General features: G+C 49.7%; 1 protein-coding gene across 1 annotated transcript in view; it reads right to left on the reverse strand.

Annotated features, from left to right (window-relative positions):
* Cngb1 (cyclic nucleotide gated channel subunit beta 1) overlaps positions 1 to 24,862 on the reverse strand; it is a 59,726-nt gene that overhangs the window by 28,201 nt on the left and 6,663 nt on the right. Inside the window, exons 7-17 of the mRNA XM_027406088.2 lie at positions 24,503 to 24,578; positions 23,625 to 23,664; positions 23,100 to 23,247; positions 22,225 to 22,300; positions 20,853 to 20,889; positions 15,328 to 15,435; positions 15,213 to 15,264; positions 13,290 to 13,367; positions 7,172 to 7,259; positions 6,668 to 6,787; positions 4,624 to 4,891 (exon numbers count right to left, since the gene is read on the reverse strand). Coding sequence (XP_027261889.1) covers positions 4,624 to 4,891; positions 6,668 to 6,787; positions 7,172 to 7,259; positions 13,290 to 13,367; positions 15,213 to 15,264; positions 15,328 to 15,435; positions 20,853 to 20,889; positions 22,225 to 22,300; positions 23,100 to 23,247; positions 23,625 to 23,664; positions 24,503 to 24,578 — 1,091 coding nt within the window. The remainder of the gene's footprint in view (positions 1 to 4,623; positions 4,892 to 6,667; positions 6,788 to 7,171; positions 7,260 to 13,289; positions 13,368 to 15,212; positions 15,265 to 15,327; positions 15,436 to 20,852; positions 20,890 to 22,224; positions 22,301 to 23,099; positions 23,248 to 23,624; positions 23,665 to 24,502; positions 24,579 to 24,862) is intronic.

The raw sequence follows: 24,862 nt of genomic DNA on the forward strand, positions 1-24,862 counted from the left end.
CAGCCCCAAACCCAGGAGCTGGAAATCTAGGCTCAATGCTCCACAACTCTCTTAGCTTCTCAGTGTGGAAAGTAGCAGCGACTTGGGGAGGCTGGAACTAGTGTCACATAGATAGGCCCATTTGCTCCCCTCTCAAGGTAGGAGAAACCATGTTTTCCAAGCCTGTAGGGAGGGCAGGAGTCAAGGCCTTGGATTCTTGAAGGGACTCCAATTCAGATGTATTTGCTGTCTTAGTCATGTGTTTGCCTGGGAATCTACTTTGGAGGGTATTAGCACCCATACCAGGGGACCCAGAAGTCACCTGCTGTCTATTTGGGCCTCTGAAAAACCTGGCCTTATTCCTTGGAGTCTGGTACTTCCTGGGGAGTCTGCGTATGGCATCACCTTGGGGACTCAGGACACTGGAGGGCTGACTATCCCTAGAAGGGAGCCTAAGAGGCAGCTGCACACAAGACTGTTCCACCGAAAGGCAGGGAAGGTACTCTGAAATAATTGTCCCTGGGATGTTTCTGCTGATGGCCACCATGGAAAGTCCAGTGCATAGCTTACAGCTATACAGTGGGAGGAAAGGGGGCCTCAGACCTGGGTGCTTGCTTTGTTAAGTCATAGAAAGTGCCTCCCCCACACCTCCTGGAGGAGGACTAGCAAGAATGGAAAAGATTTTTAAACACTGAGGCAGATCAGATCATTTGCTAGAATTCAGCAATTCTCAGCCTGTGGGTCTAGACCCCCACAGGGGTTATATATCAGATATTAACATTAAGATTCCTAGCTGGGCGGTGGTGGCACATGCCTTAAACCCCGGGGCGGGGGTGGGGGGCAGAGGCAGGCAGATTCTGTGACTTCCGGATAGGCTCTACAGAGAAACCCTGTCTCCTGGGAGCAGGGCGGCGGGATTCCTAACAGTAACAAAATTACAGTTGTGAAGTAGCAACAAAATAATTTTATGGTGAGGGGGTCACTAGAACATGAGGAACTGTACTAAAGGGTTGCAGCATTAGAGAGGTTGAGAACCAGTGTGCTGGATTGACAAGAAATCCTCCAGGCTCAAAGGAAGAGGAGAGGCCTCACCTACAGCCCGCTAGTCCCCATGGGAGCAGAAGAGGAAGGAACCTGAAGGTTAGACCCCGGGGATCCCAGAACTGCCCCCAGCATGGCCTCAGCCCCCAGCCCAGGATATACAGTATGCTCAGCAAGTCTGACTCGGGGAGCTAGGCAAGGAATGCCCTCTCCTGCTGCCTGCCCTAGGCAGGACTCCACCACTGCCACCTCCCAGTGGAGAGGAGAGACCAGCTGGCGGAGGGCAGCTCAGACGAGATAGGTTTATAGTATAGTGATCTAGACTAATAATACTAGAAACAGAAACATTAAAATGTCAGGAGAATGTTTACTGTTAAACACTTTCAATGCATTTACTCTCTCCCTTTCCCCTTTTCTTTGTAAATTTTAAAAAATTACATTTATAAGCCAAGCTTGGTGGCACACGTCTTTAATCCCAGCATTTGGGAGGCAGAGGCAGGTGGATCTCTTGAGTTCAAGGCCAGAGTTCCAGGACAGCCAGGACTACACAGCGAAATCTTGTTTTGAAAGAAAATTATACTCTTTTTATTACATATGGTGTAATATGCCATAGTGTGTGTGTGTGTTGTGTGTGTGTGTGTGTGTGTGTGTGTGTGTGTGTGTGTCTCATGGGACAACTTGTGGGAATTGGTTCTCCCCTTCCATTTTGGGGATCAATCACCAGGCTTGGCAGCAAGCACCTTTACCTACTGAACCATCCTCCTGGTCAGCCTTCCTTCCCCTCCCTCCCTCCCCTTCCTCCCCTTCCTCGCCTCCTCCCCTCCTCCCCTCCCTCCCTTCTTGGGTTTCACTATGTAGTCATGTTGGCCTTGAATTCCCAATCTTCTTGCCTCAGTCTCTATAGTGCTGTAGTGCTGGTGAGTCCTGGAATTCACTTTGTAGATCAACCTGGCTTTGAACTCACGGAGATCCACCTGCCTCTGCCTCCTGAGTGCTGGGATGAAAAGCATGTGCCACTAATGCTCAGCTTCTGTTATTGGTTTTTAAATGCTAAGTATTTACGTCTATTCCCTTTCCCCATCTCCCCCTTGCTGGGGTTTGAGCTGGCTGTATATTCTGGTTTCAACCAATGCCCTGGCCCCAGCTTCCTGAGTGTCAGGGACTGTAGGTTCTCAGCAGTATGGCAGGGCTGGATTAACCTTCTGAGCTGCTCTGTCGGGCAGTTGTTATATTCTGTTCCCAACTTGTGCCTATGGGGCCTGTAGGTTAGAAAAGCTCAGAAACCTGCTGCAGTGCAGTTGCAGGCCCAGTTCAGTAGGGCTGAGGCAAGACTAACCAATTGCCAGTTTTTCTGGTTTCCTTTTGTTCTGAGGCAAGGTCTCGCTACCCTCAAATGCTGGGATTACAGATGTGCACCACCACACCCAGACCCGGAACAGCGTTCTTGCTGTACTTCATTGTTCCTCTGTACCAGCCATGCCTGCATGGTGCTGATGAGATTACTTCCCAGTCGAAGTTCCCAGGACCCAGAGGACATAGACGGTTCCAGAAACACAGACCAGAAAAGGGAAGGTGGAGAATAAGACCCCAACATTACTGTCACTCTCCTTCCATCTTGATTGCAGAGGGGATCAGCAAAGTCAATGCTTCTGTGGCCTTGGCACAGAGGAAGCCCCTCTGGGCTCCAAGCCTTCAGCAGTCTCTATCTCATGAGAAACTCACAGCTCCAGACTTATCTGAAAGAGTTTCCATTGGGAGTTGCCTCCATCACATTAGCCTGCAGGCATGTCTGGGAAGCATTTCTTATTTGATAATTGATATAGAAGAAATCTATCTGAGCAAGCCAAGGAGAACAAGACAGTAAGCAGCATTCTTTCACAGTTTCTGCTCCAGGTTCCTGCCTGGAGAGCCTGTGTTGGCTTCTTTCAGTGATGGACTGTGAGTCAGGAGTGTAAATTGAAATAAACCCTTTGCTTTTACAAGCTGCTTTTGTTCAGCATTTTATCACTGCAACACAGAAGCAAACTGTTGGCATCTTCTGTCTATGCCAAGCCACTCTGATTTTCCATTTGACTAGCCATTAAAAGTTTTCCTGTTTATGTAAAATTAGATAAAAATAATAAAATCCAGCAAAAGAAGCAGAAGTTGGGGGTCCTATGGAACAGCAGAGTGAGCCCTGGGTGTTGCCCCTCATTGCAGGGATGATCAGAATACAAGCTCACCCCATTCTGTGCCCATCGTGAGCCAGGATGAGGAGACAAGGGCAACCAGGAATTTTTTTTTATCGAGTGTCCTGTTCCTACCTGTTCTGATCTCAGAGACAGCCTGGCCCAGTGTCAGCACAAATGTCTATCACATCAAAGGGAGAGTGGGCAGAATGGCTTAAACCAAGGCAAAAAGAGAGAGAAGTTGGGGCACCTGTAGTCCCCAAGTACTTTGTCATTAGTCAGTGAGCAGAACTAGCCCAGTGACTAGTTGGACAGGCCCTTAATCTGCACTGAATCCTAAGAATTCTTTCTCCTAGCCTGTCTGCACCTTCCTGCTTCTCCTGCCTGCACCTGCTTGCTTCTCTTGCCTGACCTTCCTGCGTCTCCTACTTGCACCTACCTATCCTCCTGCCTGCACCTGCTTGCTTCTCTCTGCACCTGCCTGTTTCTCCTATCTGCACTTGCCTGCTTCTCCTGTCTGCACCTGCCTGCTTCCACTTGCCCTGAAACTACAATGGACCGCACATCACGCCACCATTTGATTTCCCTCTTTCCATGACCTCTGTCCCTCTGTCCCTTCTTTTAAAAACACTTTTATTAATTCTTTTTTTTGGAGGGGGGGGGGAGTTGAGACAGGGTTTCTCTATGGCTTTGGAAGTTATCCTGGAACTAGCTCTTGTAGACCAGGCTGGTTTTGAACTCACAGAGATCCTCCTGCCTCTGCCTTCCGAGTGCTGGGATTAAAGGCGTGTGTCACCACCACCTGGCTACTTTTATTAGTTCCTGAAGATATCATACAATGTATTTTGACAATATTCACCTCCAGCTCCTCCCAGATCCACCCCACCTTCTCACTCCCCCAGCTTAATGTCTTTTATAATAAACCACCAACTCCAATTTGTACTCCTCACAAACTCCTGGTTAGGAGGCCATCCATCGGAGCATGGTTGACCTACCAGGAACCATATCTTTAAAGAAAACTGACTCCCCCTCCCGCCAGAAGCTATTGACTGTCCACAGCCCTTCAGTTAGGCCCCTACCCTCTTCTATCAGCATTTTCCCCAAGCTTCATGGTCTAGAGAGGTGACTCATTAAAACAAAACAAAACAAAACAAAACCAGAGTGGGACTGAGTGCCTGTATAAAATGATGACATGCAGAAAGTATATGTAGTCAAAGAACTAAATTGCTAACTGTGAGCTTCTAGGCACATGGAAAGAAAAGGACTAAACCCCCTTAAGTCACTACAAAGTGGGAGGGAGGTCTTTAGAGGAAGGGGAATTCCAAGAGCACAAAGCATGTTCCTGCAGCATGCCTCACTGGCAAGAAGACAGCCCAAGCCATGCAGAAACCTTACTCTGCCACATCCCAAGCATGCTGGGGCAAGATCACACTACCCAGGCGACGGATGGAGCTCCTGGTCTCCTTGGCGAAGCTGGAGTTGGACAAGGTTGTCCTCCGGGAAGCGAGGACAGGAATGCGGGTAATTGTTGGACGATAGCTGGGCACATTGGGGAGGTGCTCGGCTGGGTTTGGGGGGCCAGGCCTGGGGCCCTCCTGGCCAGGTGGCTGGTCCTGAACCAAGCGATTCAGCTCCATATTCAGGCCTGGTTTAGCCATGGTACTGGGTCGAGAAGGTGGCAGGCAGAGGTGTGGCCCTGGGGACTGTAATCAGGAGTGGAGTTGAGGGAGGTGGTGCAGGTGGGGCTCCAGCCAAGCACTGGCATAAACCAACCTGATACCTGCCTGCTGCATCAGCCCTGCTCAGGTCTGAAGCACCACTCTTTTCTCCAACACTCAACCCTAAAGGTATCACCAGGTGACTTCCTGGAGCCTTGGGACTGCTTATCAGCCACAATAGTATTCCCCACATCACATTCAAAAGATGCCAGACTCAGAATCTGGAGCGGAAAGACTTGGAACTTCAGAACCCAGGCTCCAATGTGCTGAGCTCAGAACAATTTTCCTCTTCAAAGAAACCCTGCAACCAATTCATCTTTCTTCCACCAGAAACAGACGCAGGGCTGGACCCTGGGATCAGTGGACTACATGCTAGAATCCCTTGAAGAGGTTTATGTGGTCCTGTTGCCCAGCCTTGCTCCAGCTATCCGAGAAGTGGGGCTCAGAGCTATTGCCTCAAACGCTAACATGAAGACAAATCACCAGACAGTTAGGCAGGTAGCAGGCAGATTCTGGCTTCGCAGGGCTTGGCGGGACCTAAATTCCACATTTCTAACCAGTTTCCAGGGGACAATGAAGCTGTCAGCTTTTGAGTATTACTTCCCCAGACTACCTAGGGAAGGGGACCCAGCCAGCTTGCTGTTTGGTTCTAGCCTTCACATCTCTGTGAATGCCCAGGGTCCAGCCTGGACACCATAGGTTTCTACAGATGAGTGTTGATTTCAACAGAAAAGACTTTTGAGTGACAGGCCGCTTTGATTGAGCCTGTGTGGGAGGTTCTAGCACTGCTCAACTCTGTCCCATAGCAAGGAGGAGCCAGAAGCCAATGTAGTTTGTGCCTTCACTTTTTGCCTACCCTGGAACACACCATGCCTTAGTTTTGTTACCTGTAAAATAATATATTAGCCTCACAAGGCAACTCAAGGACCAACATCTTGAAGAACAGAATGTGGGGGTGCATAAGAAATGCAGCCCAGTAGTCCAAGATGCCATTTGTCCAGGGGCAATGGCCCAGGCTTCTCCTTAGCATCCAATCCCTGGGGTTACCAGGTGTGATTGTTTGAATGAAAATAGTCCCCCATAGCTCATAGGGAATGGCACTAGTAGGTGTGCCCTTTTGGAGGAAGTGTCTCACTGGGGGTGGGCTTTGAGGTTTCAAAGGCCCAGCATCTCTCTTCTCTTCCTGATGTCTGTCAATGCAGATATAGAACTCTGTCAGCTACCTTTCTAACACCATGTCTGCCTGTGTGTAGTCATTCTTTCCACCATGAAAATAATGGACTAAAACTCTGAACCCCTAAGCCAGCCCCAATTAAATGTTTTCTTTTATAAGAGTTGCTGTAGTCATGGTATCTCTTCATGACAATAGAACACTGACTAAGACACCAGGCCTCAGATTGGGGTAGCAGAGAGGACCACAGTACAGATATGGGTACAGATGGTGCTCCCTACCCAGGACATGCTCAAAAGCATCGAGTGTGGCCATAGAGATGGGGCGTAATCATGCCATTTACAGGCTCTGCCCCTCCACCCCCAGGTTCTCTACACAGTTTATGGCACATTTTTCCTGAGAGGAGGTGGCATGAGGAGCTGGCAGGGCAAGACTCCCCCAATGCTCTGGGCATCATTTCCCCAGTATCTTTGAATGACATCATCTAGTTGAAATAATGGGGTCCTAAGACACAGAGGAGGGTCCTTGTCCAGGACAGAATGGAGGGGCCCTGGGCTGGAAGGAAACAGAGGGTTGGAAGAGGGCCTCACTCCAAGCTGCCACCAGCCTGAAGGTCCCCAGAGGATCCTTTCAACGTCACTCCTACCTGTAGAGCTGGTAGCCTCCTCCTCCTCTACCTCCTCTTCCACCTCCTCCTCCTCTGGCAACTCCTGCAGAGACATGTAGAGAGGACACTGGGTGCCTCATTGAACTCCCCCCAATTCCTACCCCACCCAGTACCAACTGGAGCAGTTCATCTCCTGGGCCATCCAAGGAGGTGGCTTACCAACTGTAGAGGGCAGTGTGCATTGAAGTTCAAGTTCCTAAGCCCAGGGGTTATCTCATACTCATGAGGCCCTGTTTGTAGGGACAAAGCTACCCAATCAGCCTGTCCCTAGAATCTTTACTCCAGGACCACACCTGCCCCTGGACAACAGCCCCTGGGGGTCCCCCTACAATCTCAACCATCTCTGTGCTATGGATAGCTCACCAGCAAACCCCATTGCCACCCCATCATCAATGGCCCCAGGTTCCCCGGGCTTGGGACCTTCTACCTGGAGTGATGCTATCTGTGGCTCTGTCCTGCCTAGCTGGCACTGGTCCACATCAGCCTGCACCACCAAACAGCTATCCAGCAGGACACTAGAAGACAGAGGAAAGAGCCAGTGTTAGTGGAGGTTGGTGTTTCCAAATCCTGCTGGTGGCCAAAGCTGACCAGAAACAGCGGACATAGAGACGTCAGAGGCTAAGTCACATCCACATTGATAATCTACTATCTGAGACAAGGAACCAAAGTAAAGGCCACAGTTATGCAAGGAAAGAGCGCTTCCCCAAAGAAGTGGGTTACACACAGGGTCTCAAGGATGACTGGGAGAGGATTGGTCTAAAGAGGACACCATAGGAGACATTCAGAGAAGCATCTCTGGGATGGAGCCTGCTGAGCATATATACCTCGGGTTTCCCCAAGTTTGAAGGAAATCTTGGTGGCTGCAGGCAAGGAAAGGTATGGAAGAACAGCAAGAGCTGGTGTGTAGCTCAGTGGTAGAGCATTTGCCTAGTATGTGTAAAGCCCCAGGTTCCATCCCCAGTATGTATGGGGGTGGATAGACAGATGTGAAGCAACCTGACCAAAATCACAAACCTTAACCCAAGGCCCTTGTTGTTTCTTCCCCATGAGTTCAGCACCAACAGTACCATGCTGAAGGCTCCTGGCATCACTGTCCCAGATGGCAAGTATATATGAGCCACAGGGTCTGGGGTGGTGGAGGCCTTGGGAGGAGCAGGGAGGAGACCATGGCAAACAGAAAGGCTCTTGTCCGTGTGAAAGGGGCCCCACTCTGTTTGGAATGGGGGGCCAGAGGTATCTCCTCATTTTCCAGGCATCTGAACCAGATTTTTCAGGCAGAATGTTCTGACATTGGATGCTATGTAAGCATGCATCTATTCAGAAGAGCTGGACACTAGCAATCTCAGTGCTCAGGAGGTTGAGGCAGGAGGATTAGAAGTTCAAGAGCAGGGCTGGAGAAATGGCTCATTAGTTAAGAGCACTGACTGCTGGTTCAATTCCCAGAAACCACACGGCAGCTCACAACTGTCTATCTCTAGGATCCAACACCCTCACACAGACATACATACAGGCAAAACACCAATGCACATAAAATAAAAATAAATATTTTTTAAAGGTTCAAGAGCACCCTTGGTTATATAGTAAGTTTAAGGCTGAACTACATAAAAATGTATTACACACACACACACACACACACACACACACACACACACACACACACCGCACACAGACACATAAGATTCAGTCTCTAGGTAGAATTGGGCCTTTAGATGACTGTATGTGACCCCTGTGTTAGAATAACTCAGAAGCAGGGGCTAAGATGATGTGAGTGCCACCTCTCTCTCTCTCTCTCTCTCTCTCTCTCTCTCTCTGTGTGTGTGTGTGTGTGTGTGTGTGTGTGTGTGTGTGTGTGTGTCTTTGTGTGTGTGTGTGTGTTTGTAGTGGGCCTATATTGTCCAAGCTAGCCTAGAACTTGCCATGTATTACATGCTGGCCTAGAACTTGGAATCTTCCTGGTGTTGGGATTCCAGGCATGTGCTTCCAAGCCCAGATTCTAATGTGACTTTTGTAATTAGAACTAGGTCCTACTTCCTGACAGCCCCACCTCCCCATCAGAGCCCTGTCCCCAGGGATTCACAGCAGATGTTCCAAGGTGTCATTTCTACCCAAAGGGCCATGTCTCAGTTCTCCAAAGGTGAGTAAGCTGGGGCTGAGGCAGGATGTAATGGAGTCTATATAAGTCTCCTGCTGGGGCTTATGAATAATCACATGGCCATGGCAGCTTCCATGAGCTGTGTGCCAGGCCCTGTGCCCAAGCTCTTTGCAACATTGTCAATATCCCTGCTTAGAAAACAGAGGCTCAGAGAAGCCCACGGTCATATAGTCTTTGCAAGGTGAATCAAGGTGCAGAGTTTGCACCATTGTCCTGTGCCATCCTGAGTGTCCACACTGCTTCACATCAGATTTTGATCATTAGCCTTCATTACATTAGCCTTCATGGGTCTCTTCACCCCTAAAAATATGTCAAAATTACTTCCTGGTGGCACTGAATAAAGAACAATATTAGTTTATATCTTGCAGTGTTTTCTTAAATCTAAAAGTTCTTCCTTGGGTCTGTTTTAAAAATAAATTAAAAGTTTCTTAGGTTGGAGAGCTTGCCTAACATTCATGAGGACTTAGTTTCAGTCAAAGTAATATTCTAATATTCTCTTGGACCCCTCACATATTTTGGTTCTAAGCAGAAGTTGGCTTCATGCAGATGGGCCATCCTGTGCTGAGGGCCTGAATAGATTCTTCTGGAAACAGCTGCAAGGCTCTATCTATGGCACCCAGCACTAGTCAGAGGCCTCTCTGTCTAGATCCTTCTAGTGTCAGGTCTCTCTGTGGCCTTGGGCAAGCCACCTTGCCTGGACCCACAAGCCTGCCTCTTCTATTCCTGTGTCAAAAAGCCAGGGCCCTGCATGGGCTGTCTGTGGTTACAGGTCAGGGAGCCTGAAATGGGAAAGCCAGAAGAATGTCAGGTGCCATCTCAGGATTCTTCTCTCTAAACACAGTGAGATGCTGACTTTGTCTGCATTTCACTTTGGAGGAGCCAGACCCTGCCTTGCACTTCCTGGTCAGGAAGCCAAGAACACAGCTCTGAACCTCAGTGTCCCTAATTGAGAAGTGAGCTCAGTGATGGACTTGTCATTCCAACTGTCTCTACAGTATCTAGCAGCTCTTATTATTACTGCTGGTATCCTTACAGCTAATCCCAGAGGATTCATTGGGTTAGGACATCACACACATACTTCGATAAACAACCTCAGCTCACAAAGCAATTTACTAACACAATGGTGGCCCTGTACACATTACCAAGGGCTGCAGAGGGTCCATGTGCCAAAGCCATGTTGCTCTACTCAACAGTATGCCCAGTACTGTCCATGGCTCCCTCTTGTCCAGTCTGGAAGCAGTAGCCCCTCGACTTCTAAAAAACTCCCAAGTCCCAGGGATTTGTGAGCAGAAGAGCAGAGATGGGTTGAGTTGGCTTCCAGCAGGCCCCTGACTTCTAGATTAAGGATTAAGATGCAATAGCCATGCCAGCATCTAAGTTTAGCAGCCTACTCCTCCCCCACTCACCACAAGCCATGCTCCCCCCAAGTTCAGATCTGCAGTTCACCTTCAGCATGTTCCTCCTCTGAAATCCCAGCTTAGAAGGAAGGGAGGACAAGAGCTCAGAGACAGGAGCAGCCACCTACTTGGTTCTCTCGGACACTGCTGGTAGGGGGGGCCATGTTGCAGTAGGTCAGCCTGGGGCTGTGACAATCACGCCAAGCCTGGGACTGGAGCATATGAGTGGGGCTGTGAAGAGTCCTGGGTCAGCCAGGACAACAGCTTCTATGTTGTGACTGATTCAGCATGGAGCCACTGGTCCTTCCTGCTTCTAGCCACACCAATGGGCTGACAGGGAACTGCAGGAACGCTCCAGAGAGGGCAGGTGGGGATCATGGGCCAAGGTTGCTAGGAAAAGCAGAGCTATTGCCTGCAGAGACGGGGTTGCTAGGTGACCATCTGCGTTACCAGGGCCTTCACGTCATCACTAACCTGTGTCTCTGCAAAGCTGGCCAAGGGCATCCTTCCCCAGACATTAACAACCCAGCCCAGCCTGGCCCCAGCTTCACATCTTCTGTATGTGCAGCTGGGACCACTGACTGTCATCACAGAGGCCAAAGGCTCTCTGAATTTAAAGCTGTGGGTGACCGCTTGTGTGGATGTATGTGTGCTTGAGGTGCCTGAGCTGTTTGGACACATACAAACACATACATGAGTACCTTTATGCACACATGTGAGCTGGTGAGATGATGCATGTGTGTATATGGATATGTGAGTGTATGTAGCCAGTTATACACATATGCATGCATGCATGCCCATGTCACTATGTCTGAGGACACACGTATACATTTGCGTGAACCTATATGGCCATTGACCTTGGGAGGAGTCTCAGTTCAAGAACAGGGGCATGTGCCAGAATTTTCAGGGTCCGTGGGGGATAACTCAGAGCCAGCACTGTGTATATAGGTGGATGGAATGCAGAGTACTCACCAGTCTGCCCTAAGGAAGGGGCAGCATATGGCACTCCCACCTGGCTCCGGTGTGAGGGGAAGACCCACAGGGCTGAAGGAGGGAGGAGGAACTTTCACAGTGCTTGGGATGGGATGGAAAGTTTTATATTTATTTATTTATTTATTTATTTATTTATTTATTTATTTATTTGGTTAATTTTTTGAGACGGGGTTTCTCTGTGTAACAGCCCTGGCTGTCCTGGACCTCGCTCTGTAAACCAGCCTGGCCTCAGACTCGCAGAGATCCACCTACCTCTGCCTCTCCAGTGCTGGAATTAAAGGCATATGCCAGCTCAGAAAGTTTTACTATTTAAAAAATTGTTTGCATGTGTATGTATGTGGTGTTTGTGCACATATATAAGCATGTTCATATATGTGCACATAGGTTTGTGGTGTGTGGAGGCCTGCAGTCTTCCTCTGTCACTTCCCATCATATTTATTGAGACTCAATTGAAGTCAGAGCTCTAGCTGACTAGTCTGGCTAACCAGCTTGCTCCAGGAATCTCATTTCCACCTTTCAAGGGCTACACTACAGGCAGGCGACCACATCCCTTGACATTTATATGGGTTCTGGAGATGTATCTGAGCTGTCTCTCCCCAGGCCCTAGATAGCTTTTGAGAGGCGATGAGTTCCCTCATCATTGGAGGTAGGCAAGGGAAAGTGTAGTTCCCTGTCACAGTTGGGAAGACGAAATGTAAACTGAGCAAGAGTGCCCCGATAGCTGGCTGATGTTACCCCATAGGATTCTACATGGATCTCATGTTGGTTTCATGCTTAACTGTTTCTTGACTGGGGATGAAGCTGCCCTTAGTGGGGACAAGAACACTAGTCACCGATGGGCCCACTGCACCCATTGACTACCATCCCTGTGGCCCTTCTGCTGTCAGCCCCCTATAGCTATGGAGGTGGGCACTGGAGAGGGAAGCCTCTCACCAGGTAGCCCTGCTCACAGGTATGGTACCATTTCTGGAGCAAAGCTATTCTCTGAACACTTGTGGTGCTGCCAGGCTGCAAGCTCTGGCCAGAGAAGAAAACCCAGGGATTGTAGGTTTAGGTCAGTGTTGTGACAGGGGGCAGCGTGACAAATAAAGGGAACAAGGCAAGGGGTTAGAGGAACAGATAGGGCTCCTCTGTTGACAGCAGCCGCTTCCCTACTTTCCCTGTCTGTACCTCTCTCCAGACAGCTGCCAGCTACATCACCCTCCTGCTCACAAATCCTCAGTGCTCCCTGTGGCTTTTGGGAACCCAGGTCCAAGGCTGTCGTAACCTGTTCCAGAGGCAGTCTTTTTTGATCACTGACTGTGTGCTCTTCTCCCCCCGCCCATGTACCCTCGCTGGTGGAGTCCTTCAGACCCTCCTCATTGACCATCTCTGGTTGTGTGCCTGGCCTGTGCTCTCTCCTCACTCATCCCCTGCTTCCTCCCAGCCCACAGCTCCTCACTCTGCCAACCATTACACCAAGTCTCCAGCTTCTAACTAGGTCAGGGATCTGCCTTCCATTTTTTAAGCTTTATTTAAAATGCACTATGTGGACTTTAATGCCACCACTGTGTGGATGTGGGACAGAGTAGAACCCAAGGCAGAGGCTGCCTCAGGATCATTGGTGTGTGTGTGTGTGTGTGTGTGTGTGTGTGTGTGTGTGTGTGTGTGTGTGCCCGCGCACGCACATGCGTGTACATGCTTACATAAGGGAGACAACCTTGGCTTTGCTGTTAAAAGAGAAGTACTACTGTAAGCTCAATACATGTGTTCACTCATGCACCTTAATGCCTACTGTATACCAGGCATCCGGGATACAGTAATAAAAACAACCTTCTCAAGTCTCAGATTTCATGTGTGAGTTGGAGGGAGGGATATTAGGCTGAGGACTCATTTCAGCACAGTGGGGACCCCAGCTTTCCCAGTTCTCTGGTCAGTGCCCAACAGTGCTCATCACAGAACAAAGGCAGAAAAGCACCCCACCCCAGAAGCCCCTAATCCCACTGCCCAGGACGGTGACTCACATAGGCTCCTCTTCCTCCTCGTACTCCTCTTCTTCCTCCTCCTCATCTTCTCTTTCCTCTTGAATCTGGGGCAACTTCCTAAATCAGGGCCAGAGGCAAGAGGTGAGCCCTTCAGGCTGCTCCAGCCCTCCTCACCCCATCTCTGACATGAGTCCTGGGACTTACAGCAGCTCCACCTGGGAGCTCCTCATCAGTAGCCCCAGGCTCTCTCTAGCCACAACCTGTCAACACGGTCCTGATGGTGACTTGAGGATGGTTCTGAGCCTCAGTGAGCCTCAGTTTCCCCTTATGTATTTCTTAGCAATGCAGTTCAGGAGCTTGCATTGCTCATTGTAACATCCCCTTCTTTTTCAAATGCTTCCCTGACATCATCATTTTGTTCTTTGTCACCATGTCTTAACATAGGCCCAAAAGTCGTAGGGCCACTGCCCATGGACTGAGCTTCTGAAGCTATGGGCTAAAACAAACCTCCTTTCTTTAGAAGATGGTGACCTTGAGTATCTAATTACAACAGAAAGATGACTAACACACAACCTAAACGTCACCAGTGGAGTGTTAAACAGAGTCCAAGAATGGAGTCATTTGGGGGGAATTCTGGGTGCTTGTGAGAAAACTCCAAGAAAGCAAGACAAGAGTCTTGTGACCTCAATCTCTTCAAAAACATGGAACTGATGTTGGAATGTGCTTTTGGGACCCTCTCAGGTGTAGTGGGTAGAAGAGAGTTCACTTTAGATTATTCATTACAACTTGCTGTTGTTTTATCTGCCTCGATGGAAAAACATGTCTCTGCCATGTGCAGCTAGCTTCCCCTTGTGATTGTACACTTTGCTCATGTGACTCTTCTTAACTCTCAGATTATAAATCGTCTGATGTTCTGAATAAAGTTGACTATTGCGTGAGACTTTAGTCCACTTCATTTTTAGGCTCCACTCTCCTAGGTTCATGCCTCCAACTAGAGTGGTAAACAGTGGAAGGCATGTTAAAGCTTGGCTCGGTGGCGCACACCTTTAATCCCAGCACTTGGGAGGCAGAGGCAGGCAAGTCTCTCTGAGTTTAAGGCCAGCCTGTTCTACAGAGTGAGCTCCAGGCCAGCCAAGACTACATAGTGAGACCTTGTCTAAAAACAAACAAACAAAACAACAAACAAACAAATTATGGTCTAGCCACATAATGGAATACTATACAACTATGAAAGCAATGAGGATGCTTTCCATCTAGTGAATTATGGAAAGTGTCAAGGTATATTACTGACCAAATATAACTAGGGAGCAGATAAATACAAATGATATGCCATCTTTTGTGGAAAAAAAAAGGATTAGCCTTAATTAGGCTAATTAATTGGTTAGCCTTAATTGTCAACTTGACACAGCCTTGAGTCATCTGAGAGGATGACTGAATTGAAGAACTCAGCTGCAGAATTGCCTGAATCAAAGTGGTTTTGTGTATGTCTGGAGGAGGTTGTCTTGTATTAATTTATGTAGGCAGGCTCAGCCCACTGTGGGTAGCACCATTCCCTGGGCAAGAGGCCCTAGGCTATGTAAAAAGCTAATTAAGCATAAGACTAGAGAACAAGCCAGCAAACAGCATTCCTCCACAGTTTCTGCTTCAAGTTCCTCCCTGACTTCCCTCAATGATGGACTATGACCTGGAAGTAGAAGCAGAAATAAACCCTTTCCTCACCTACATTGCTTCTGATCGTAGCAACAAAATCAAACTAGAATATGGGGTTCCATGTGTATCTGTCCCCAATCTAACTCTGAAGTAGGGTCTGGAGCCATGTGCCTAGGGGCTGAGGGCAGGTGCTGAGAGTGGAGAGGCAGGTGTGGTCCTGTATCCGGCCCTTTTATGCCTTTAGGATTCCACACTGTATGCCTGGTACCTTCTCAAGCACTGGCTCCTTTTCCAGGACTTCTGTTTTCCCACCTGGGCATCTCCACCATGGCCTCGCTTTCTTCTTCAGAAACTGGAGCTGCCTCTATCTCCTGCTGGCTGGCACTGTCCTCCTGCTGGCTGGCACTGTCCTCCTGCTGGCTGGCACTGTCCTCCTGCTGGCTGGCACTGTCCTCCTGCTGGATGTCCTCCCAGCAGGGGTCCACCTCCTCCAGGACAAGATCATGCTCCACCTGTTCCATGGGGAGGATGCTGACTGCAGGGGATAAAGAGGAGCCATTTGTGGGATAAGGAGGGTGGCTTATGCCCCCTGAGTCCTGGTGATCCATCCTGGGGCCCTACCATGGGGGCCTTGGTTCCTAGCTGGCTGTTTAACCAACAGGATCATAAGCAGCCAGCTCAATGCCCCAATGACAGCCTCAAACAGCCTCCTCCCATGACTCTCTGCCTTTCCCTTCTTGGGACCAAGCTCTGATTATGGCTGACCAAGCTTGCTTCCTATCAGGGCTCTCCTTCTTAGAGGTTTGGCCAGAACAGAAATAATATTCTATTCACAGCATCATAGCTGATGTCAAAGGTCCCAGACTAGACACTTCCCCACCTCCAGGGGCAGGGACGATCCTGGATTGTCCCAAGGGGTGCAGACAAAGCATGCTCCTTGCCTATTTCCTGGGTGCTGTCTCTTGGTGACAGAATGTCTGTGAGCTCAGCACCTGCTTCTGGGAACCTTATCCCTCCAGCTAGGCTTAGAATATCCACTCTCTGAAACAATGGGGACATGGAAAACAAATACAGATGCTTGCAACTTTTTAACATCTCTCCATGGATCCAGATCCCTGACTAGAAAGCGATGTGGGCCTGTCAGGCAATAGGTTCAGACAGCTGGGTGTGGTAGTTCACACTTGTAATCTTAGCACTTAAGAGGCAGAGGCAAGGGGATTTCTATAGAGAGGATTGTAATGTGGTGAGTTCTAAGCCACCCTGGGCTACACAGGGAGACTCCATTTCAAAAAACAAAGAAGGCGGCTCAGGACCTCTCACGGGAAACCCAATTTACCCTTGTCAAGGAGGGAAGGGGAGACTTCCTGCAAACCAGCTGTTTCTCAAAAGTTGCAGGGGTCTTGGTGGCCCTCAAGTCAAGCATGAGTTAGTAATGGTGACTTCCTTGTTTTTTGGACATAGGGTCTTGCTATGGCAGCCAAGGATGGCCTCAAACTTTTGAGCGATGTCACTGTATCCCAGGTAATAAACGTGCCTGTGAGCACCTCCTCAGCACTGGTGCCCTACTGAGCACTGTCCCCAGTGTCACCATCCTTGTTTCCTTCCTTATGAATGCTTTTTAGATGCTCTGAACACAGTTAGAAATCATTGACTCTTCATGAGCACTTCCTCTCCTCATTTCTGCAACAGGCCTCCAAGGTACCTTAGATTGTGCCTGTTTACAGCCAAATATGCTATAACTCTGGGCCCTGTCACCAAGCCAAAAAGGCAAGGATGAGGTATAGCCAACATATATGGGGGCAGGGGCTGGGGTGAGAGGCTGGCAGGCCTCTGGGAGAAGCTGCTGCCCGCGGTGCTCTGGCTCCCTTCTGTATCAAGAAATAGTCTACTGCTTGTTCTCTACAGCCCACCCGGAGTCCAGTGCTGGTTCAGCCCATGTTTAACTTTCACCCCTGGAGTCTTTCCTGGACATGATACCTTCCAGTCAGTAACCTATCCAGTTGCTCCACTGAGAAAGGAGCTCCTGCTTCCAGGGAGTCTGGTCACATAGGTTCTCACCAGGCTAGACACTCTGGTCTCGAGTCTCCTGAAAGCAGGGCCTGTGCTTGCTTCAGTCTGTCTTCTCTAGCAGGTAAGCCCATGATGCCCCTTACTCTAGTCCAGGTTACATCTGTCCTCATCTTCTCTGCTCTGAAGCAGAGGCCCCCACTCAACACATACACCTTTGAAAGTCCCAGGGATTGCCATCAACAGGATTACATGGGAAGGCAGGAGCCACTTGAAAAGGCAGATTTCCAGGATACCTGTACCCCAGCAATGAGGTCTGGAGGTGGGGCATTCTTCACAATTGAGCCTGGTCATGTGAGGTATAGTCCTGCTTTGAGTATGTCCTCTGCCTGTAGTACTTGTTCAGCCCCAGAGTAATCTTCATGAAGTCAGTCCCTGCTCAACCACCTTCAGTAGCTCCCCATTGCCTAGAGCCTAATCCCTATAGGTTAGTTAAACGTCTAGTTTTGACTTGACTATCAAGAGCTTGGGATCCCCCTTAGCTGACATGTCTAGAGTTCTCCGGCCCCTTGCCCCCAACTTTAGGCGTTTCCGACTTTATTCTCTCTACAGACTGCCCTTTCTCACTGCCAGTTCAAGGCATTGAGGGTCTCAAACTCAAACTCAGATGGTGGATATGAATGAAGGGACAAGTGTCAGCTGCCTGCAGGTGACAGCTCCCGTTCACACTTTTCTCATGAGCATAATGTTGGCCATCACAGCCAGACCATCCCATTCCCAACAGAAGCCACGCCCTTCTGTGGAAGCTGATCTTTAAATCTTATCTATTTATTTACTTATGCATTTATTTATTCATTGAGACATGGTTTCTCTGTGTAGCCCTAGAACTTGGTTTGTAGACCAGGCTGGCGTACTTAGAGATCTGCCTGTCTCTACCTCCCAAGTGCTGGGATTAAATGTGTGCAACACCATCACCCAGCATGAAAGCAGAACTTTTTAAAAGTTAACAATTTTGTTTTAAAGTCAATCTAAATAAAGGCATCTAGGGGACACTGGGACCTCAGGGTCCCTGGCCAACTCCTCCATCCTATAACCCCAGTACCACGGGCAATGTCTATCCAACTCGTCTCTGTTTAGTACCTAAGTACTGCAGTGTTGTGGGGTATATTTGCAATTCCAACAATTAGTTGGCAGAAACAGGAGAATGGAGAGTTGGAGACCAACCTGGAATATATAGCCTATATACTGTCTAAAAAAAAAGTAAAACCCAAAGGCTTCTTTCGGACTTCTCCTAAGAATGCCATGCAGTCACAGATTTGAGGTGTAAAATCACACTCTTTAATGTCAATTACAAATGCCACAGTCAGTGGTGGTTCCTGACTCCGAGAGAGAACTAGGACAGACCTTGGGAGAACCACTTGTAGGGAACCTGGGTCCTGCGGCAGTGTGGATGCTGCTAGGTGCCTGGTATGAGCATGCTCAGACATTGAACATTGAATATAGTCTCCCACAAGGAAGTCCCCCTTGCCCTTGCTCTGGTCAGGGTGCTGCCCCTCGGTCAAGAGCCCCAAAAGCTCTGGTGTTTCACATGACTCTGGTTTCCTGGGTCCTGCCTGGGGTTCACTATTCAAGGAGGGTGGAGGTTAGCAGTCACTGCCCCCTAAAAGGTCTTCTCTTGAGGCATCCTTCTGTCCTTCATCCATCCATCCGTTTGTCCATGGGCTTCCCAGGTCCCCTTCTCCCTTGTTTCAGAGGCCTCCAGCAGCTGTCACCCCTGAAACAAAGGAGGTGACAAAAATGTGGGCACCTGAGTATACAGACAGAAGATGGATGGATGGATGGATGGATGCGGATATGAGTGGCCAAGCAGAGGATGGATGGATGGATGGATGGATGGATGGATGGATGGATGTGGATATGAGTGGCCAAGCAGAGGATGGATGGATGGATGGATGGATGGATGGATGGATGGATGGGGATATGAGTGGTCAAGCAGAGGATGGGTGGGTGGGTGGATAGATGGATAGATGGGGATATGAGTGGTCAAGTAGAGTATGGGTGGGTGGGTGGATAGATGGATGGATGGGGATATGAGTGGCCAAGCAGAGGATGGATGGATGGATGGATGGATGGATGGATGGATGGATGGATATATGAGTGGCCAAGCAGAGGATGGATGGATGGATGGATGGATGGATGGATGGATGGATATATGAGTGGCCAAGCAGAGGATGGATGGATGAGGAGGCAAGGAGACAGGGCAGAGGAGGGAAATGAACATGTATCCCCGGGCCCCCAGTCACCCCATGTAGTGAGTTGAACAGTGTTCCTGAAAAGACATGTTCAAGTTCTATCCTATTCTATGTCAATGTGACTTTATTTGGCAATAGGGTTTTGAAAACATGATTGGCCTCAGGATCTCAAAGCAAAAGCTTCCCTGAGTTTAGGGAAGGCTTTCTCCCCAGCAACAGATGGCCTTCCAAGTGGGAAAATGAGCAGAGGGGACAGGGAGCAGATGGAAGATCAGTTAGAAGCCAAGGAGGCCCAAGCTGGTTAGAAGCGCTGCAAGAACAGCCCACTCCTAGAGTCTCAAAAGGACTGGACTTGGCCAGCACCTCAACTGTGGACATATGCACATTTGTCACAGCAGTCACAGGGGACAAAGCTAAGCTCCTGACCTTTGTGCTAACCCTGTGTCCACTCTTGCCTGGTGCCCACCAGTGACCTGCCTTTCCCAGGAACTTTGGGGTGGCCTGATTTCACCCATCTGAAATCCTACAACCTTCCAGGGAGCCAATAGTAAGACAGGAGGACCCAGCACCCATCTGAGCCCTCTGCCATGTATAGAAGGTCCCTGTCCTGGGGAATTTTGGTCCTTGAACTTCAGCCTGAGTAATCACTTGCCTGACTAAATGGAGCCTAGTTTCTGCTACATATGACTTACTCTGAATAGGAAGGTGTCTCTGTTTCTCCAAGGTTTGCCCTTTTCCTGCTTTAACACCCATAGGGTCCTTACATGCTCTAAAACAGCCAGGAGTCCCAGGGGGAAAAAAAGAATGCTTGTTCTATCTTGCATATGGCCAGCTTTCTTCCTCTCACTGTGGACTCTCACCTCCCCGACCTGCCTGTTCATCTGTATCCCTGGCCACAGTGGTCACTCGGTTTCAGGATGCTCTTGGAGAGCATAACTCAGTGGGTCTGGGATTGGATGAAGGTTTTCTTCCTGCCCTGGAAGGCCCTGAGCCAGTCAGAGGGTATGTGTCTAGGATGGTACAGGGGCTACACTGTTCATAGACATGATGCTTCTTTGCTCACCTGAAGCCCACCACAGTTGGATGAAGAGGTCTGGAGCAAGTGATAGCAAGCCACCCATCACTATTTAGATGGATGGATGGATGGATGGATGGATGGATGGATGGATGGATGGATAAACGAATGTATGAATGTCTTATCTGCTACCTGCCAGTATATTATCCACTTCCAGTTGTGCTGCCCCTGCCTGTCTCCTGCCTGCCCTCAACCTTCTGTCTTCCAGTGATGCTACCACATACCTTCCAGCATACCTTCCAGCTCTTCACAGGAGCAGGAGTCCTGACTGGAGGATCTGAAGTTCCTAGAATCTGTTTCCCAAGAACATCCCATCCATCACCACTTTCCCAACCTGGACTCTGCTCAGCCAAACCCACGTGCTCAGCTTCTAGAGTCCAGTCCCCAGTTCTTGGTGATGGCCAACAGGGGTGTGGACTTGTTTTCCTGATGGAGGCTGGGAGCCAAAGTGGAAATGCTCTAACCAGCAGCTCCATCACTGCTATCCAGAGATGCTGAGCGGGAGCGGGCTCTCTCAACTCCAGGTTGGGAAACCCTAATTTTGCCTCACACTCAGAGCTAAGTATATCAGGTGTCTCTCCCTGAGGTGAACATGGGGCCCATGAGTGTGATACTTACTGGTCTGCACATCACAGGTCCCAGGGCAGCCAGGCTCCTACATGGGAAGAAAAGAGTAGACCTGCCATGGCTGCCTCACCTGCCTCCCTCCTGCCATCAGTTCATCAGTCTTCTCCCCAGCAGAACCTGCAGAGACCCACTGCTTCAGGTCCCCATTCCTGGCTGCTCTGGTCCCTTCTCCCTCCAGGACCACAGCTTGCTCCCAGCTTTTGCTCAGGCTGGAATACCCTCTCTTCTGCTCACTTTATGAGATGCCCACCCTCTCCTTATAGCATCTGGAAGTCTTCTCCCAACTATACCTGTTTCCCCTGCTGTTGTGGCCCCCAGAGTCCTCTGTCATCACAGCATCTTCATTAGCCAATGGTTCCTGCTCCCTGACCCAGACCCTTTTATACAATGAAGGGTGTGAAGCATAAGCCTGGCTTTCAGTACCTTCTGCTCAGCCTCCCTCATCACTGAGCCAGCTGGGAGGGGAGGAGTGTGCTGAACTGGGTATGGACTGGGTATCTGGCTCTTGGCGCACCTCCCATTAAACAAACAAACAAAAAAATCCCTGCTAGGCCTACAGTCAATGCAGGAAAAATAGGGCAGTTGGCTCTGTGACACAAGATAGGGTCCCTGAAATAACTGCAGCAAGGTGCCTGCCCAGAGGTGCTGGGCTAGGACCTTAAGGGCCCCAGAGACCCAGAACCAGTCCAGGCCCAGCACTCTCTGGCTTACTTTCAAAGCTCTTTCCTTTTTTTCCTTCACAAGCCTGGGTGTTAATGGAATTGTTCTCTTCCCCCACTTGTCAGGGGGATAAAGTAAGGCTCTCAGAGGATCCAGGCCAATGTCACACAGTCATTTCCCAGTCCTAGGGGCTTCTATGGAGATGTGAGCTGTCCCCCAGGAAGGAGAATCAGGCCCTAGTCTCTTGATGAAGAAAAGGAAGAGGTGACCATGGCCCTGCTTCCCTACCACCCATGTTGGGCCCTAAGCTGCCAGGAATACTCATGGAGCCTGTAGGCTTCCTGGGAACATCACTTCTTCCTGGAGCATTCCTGGGCTCTGAATATTTGTACATTCTTATGGGTCACTTCCACTAGCAAGCCTTCCTTGGTGCTCCAGGAGACTCTATCTCTGAGCTCTACTAACCCTGCAGAAGTTCCTAGACTGAAAGTTCCTGACAGGCAGACCAGTCTTGTGGCTACAGCATCTGAGCAAATGTATGCACACAGACAGGCTTCAGGGCTGAGTTGCCACTGATGGCTCCCTTCTTGCTGTGTCCCCATCCCTAGGGACCCGAGTCAACTCTCCATCCCTTATCTGAGCTTCCAAGACCCCTCCCTCACCACCACCCAGCCAGGGCCTCTTCTGCCTGGCTGCCACTCACCTGCTCTGCAGTTTTCCCATGGAACACAGGCTGTGGCAGGGCCATCTCCAGCCTGTGCAGGAGCCACTCAATCAGTCTGTAATGGAGAGACAAGCTGAAGACTCAGGGTGGAGAATTAGGGCAGAACAAGCCTGCCTGGAGGCAAGTCATGTCAGAAGTCAGCCCCGGGTCTCTAACCCTGAAGGCCCCTTCATCCCCTCCCTATCCTTCCCCTCCCCTCTCCACCCAGCCCTAGCAGGGAGGTCAGCTCAGCTCTCTTCTTCATCTCACTTCACATAGGCATTTCCAGTCTCTCACACACCCAGGGTATGAGCAGTGGGCAACACCCATCCAGATTTTAAATGCATGTGGCATTGAGTCCACACACTTACTCCTGGTGGCCAAATAGGGTGTGTACAAGGTTTTCGATTACAGGTAAAGTGTGAACCAATTCTAAGTGTTCCTATGTGGTTAAATAAATGAAGTACTATGTAGTTCTTCTCAGCGATTGAAGGAATCAAATAGAACTGGTGTATAAAGCCACCTCTGAGGGCCTTCTTCATGTGTGTGTTTGTGTGTGTGTGTGTGTGTGTGTGTGTGTGTGTGCGCGCGCGCGCGCGCGTGCTGCGTGTTTTGAGACAAAATTCAGCTATAGAGTCCAAGCTGGCCTTGAACTTATGATCCTCCTGCCTCATCTTCCCTAGTTTACAGGTGGGTACTTGGTATATGTTTAAAGGAAAAGTACACTCCCCATCCTGGCTGATGAGGTTTGTCTGGGGAGTCTAAGTTTTCTCCCAAGTGCGTGTTTTAACTTTCTAACTCAGCCAACTCCTATTGGGCTAGAGCAAAGCTCTGAGCCTGCTCCCTGTGGGAGGTGTGGCCTTCAGGGGGCTCACCTGACAGGGTCCCCAGGTGGTGGCAAGGAAGCGGTCTGTAAACCAGGCTGGGGCTCTGCATCTGGCTCCTCCTCGGGCTCCAGGGTTCCAGGATTCGTCTGGGAGGGACTGTCTGTGGGCTCTGTCTCCATCCGGGGTTCTGGAGGATCTGAGTGGTAGGAGAGCCAGAACTAAAGACCCCATAGCAGGGTTTTATCCAATTCCTTTGGGATATAAAGGGCCAGATTTGGAGACTTGACATGGCTGGGTGAAGTGCCCCTTGGGGACCATCCTACTATCAAACAGTACAGGAAGGGAAAGGGACATATCCAAGCTGACCCTAGTTGCTGGAGTCCCAGATCTGACTAAGGTAGGGTTTCCAGTTTTAGCAAGGACTGAACTGTCTCCTCATCTGGCTGAGAACTAAGGCTATCCTGAGACCACACACACACACACACACACACACACACACACACACACACACACACACACTTTCAGGTTCCCCTGGAGCCCGTTTAGGAAGCCCCTCCAGTTCCTTCTCTGTACCTGGGTCCAAGACAGTAGCCTCAGGTTCAGCTCTCCAGGCCTGGATGACAGAAAGATGAATCATGGTCAAAGCCAGCCCTGAATATACCCCACCTTGACCAGCTGTACTCTGGCCTTGTGTGCTCGCACATGCATGCATCTATGCTTTCTATGTGTTCACACATGTATGCAGGTTCGGCTCTCCTGAATGCCTGAATGACAGAGAGTTGGTCAATGCCAGCCCTGTTTATACCCCACCTTGACCAGCTGTGCCCTGGCCCTGTGTGCTCGCATATGTGTACATGTGTGTATACCCACATGCATGATGCTGGCAGTGGGACTATGATGATTAATCTCCTTTGTTAGCCTGATTCAGGATCATCTAGGAGACACACCTCTGGACTTGTCTTTTAGGGAGTTTTTAAAGAGGCTTAACTGACCAGGGAAGACCCACTGTGTGTGTGTGGTACCAGGCCATGGATTGGGATCCCAGACTCAACAAAAGGGTTTAAGAGAGAGAGACAGACAGGCAGACAGAGACAGACAGACACTAGCATTCACTTCTGTTGCTTACTGACCGCAGATGCAATAGACCACCTGCTGTGGTTCCCCACCATGGTAAATGGTACCCACTTTAAACCATGAGCTAACATAAACTCTTTACGCATCTTTTGTCAGGAATTTTGTCTCCTTGCTAAGAAAACAGTGGCTCTGTCTTGCTCCCAAATGTCCCAGGGCCTAGTCAGTCATCCCTCCTTCCCCCCAGTGCAGGACACTCTAAGAAGAAGATCCATTCTCCAGTGGATTTTGGGAGTTGGCCATGGCCTGCTGGAGGGAGCAGCTCCCTGGGCCCCAACCCTCCCTGCTGGTCAGCTGTCCACCCCTAACTCATCACTTACCTCAGAGGGTTTGGGGGGCTGAGGCAGCACTTTCTCCAGGTTCTGCTCAAGCCATCTGATCAGCCACATGCTGGGCCTGTAGAAGGGTCAGTGGTCAGCAAGTGGGTGGCCTGAAATAAGGTCCATCTGAGCTACCTTACTGTCCACTGGAGTCTAGGTCTGGCCAGCCTTCAACACTTGCAGCAAGGAGCCAGCAGTCCAAGGAATGAGTGAGTGAAGGGGTGAAAGGAAGGAGGTGGTTGGGCTGGAAGGCATGAATCTGGGTTTCTTGCAGAAATCACAAAGTGGTTCTTCAGGCTGACATTAGGGACATGACAATTATGTGTGTGTGTGTGTGTGTGTGTGTGTGTGTGTGCGCGC

Source organism: Cricetulus griseus, chromosome 3 (assembly GCF_003668045.3).
Source record: "Cricetulus griseus strain 17A/GY chromosome 3, alternate assembly CriGri-PICRH-1.0, whole genome shotgun sequence".
Classification (NCBI taxonomy): domain Eukaryota; kingdom Metazoa; phylum Chordata; class Mammalia; order Rodentia; family Cricetidae; genus Cricetulus; species Cricetulus griseus.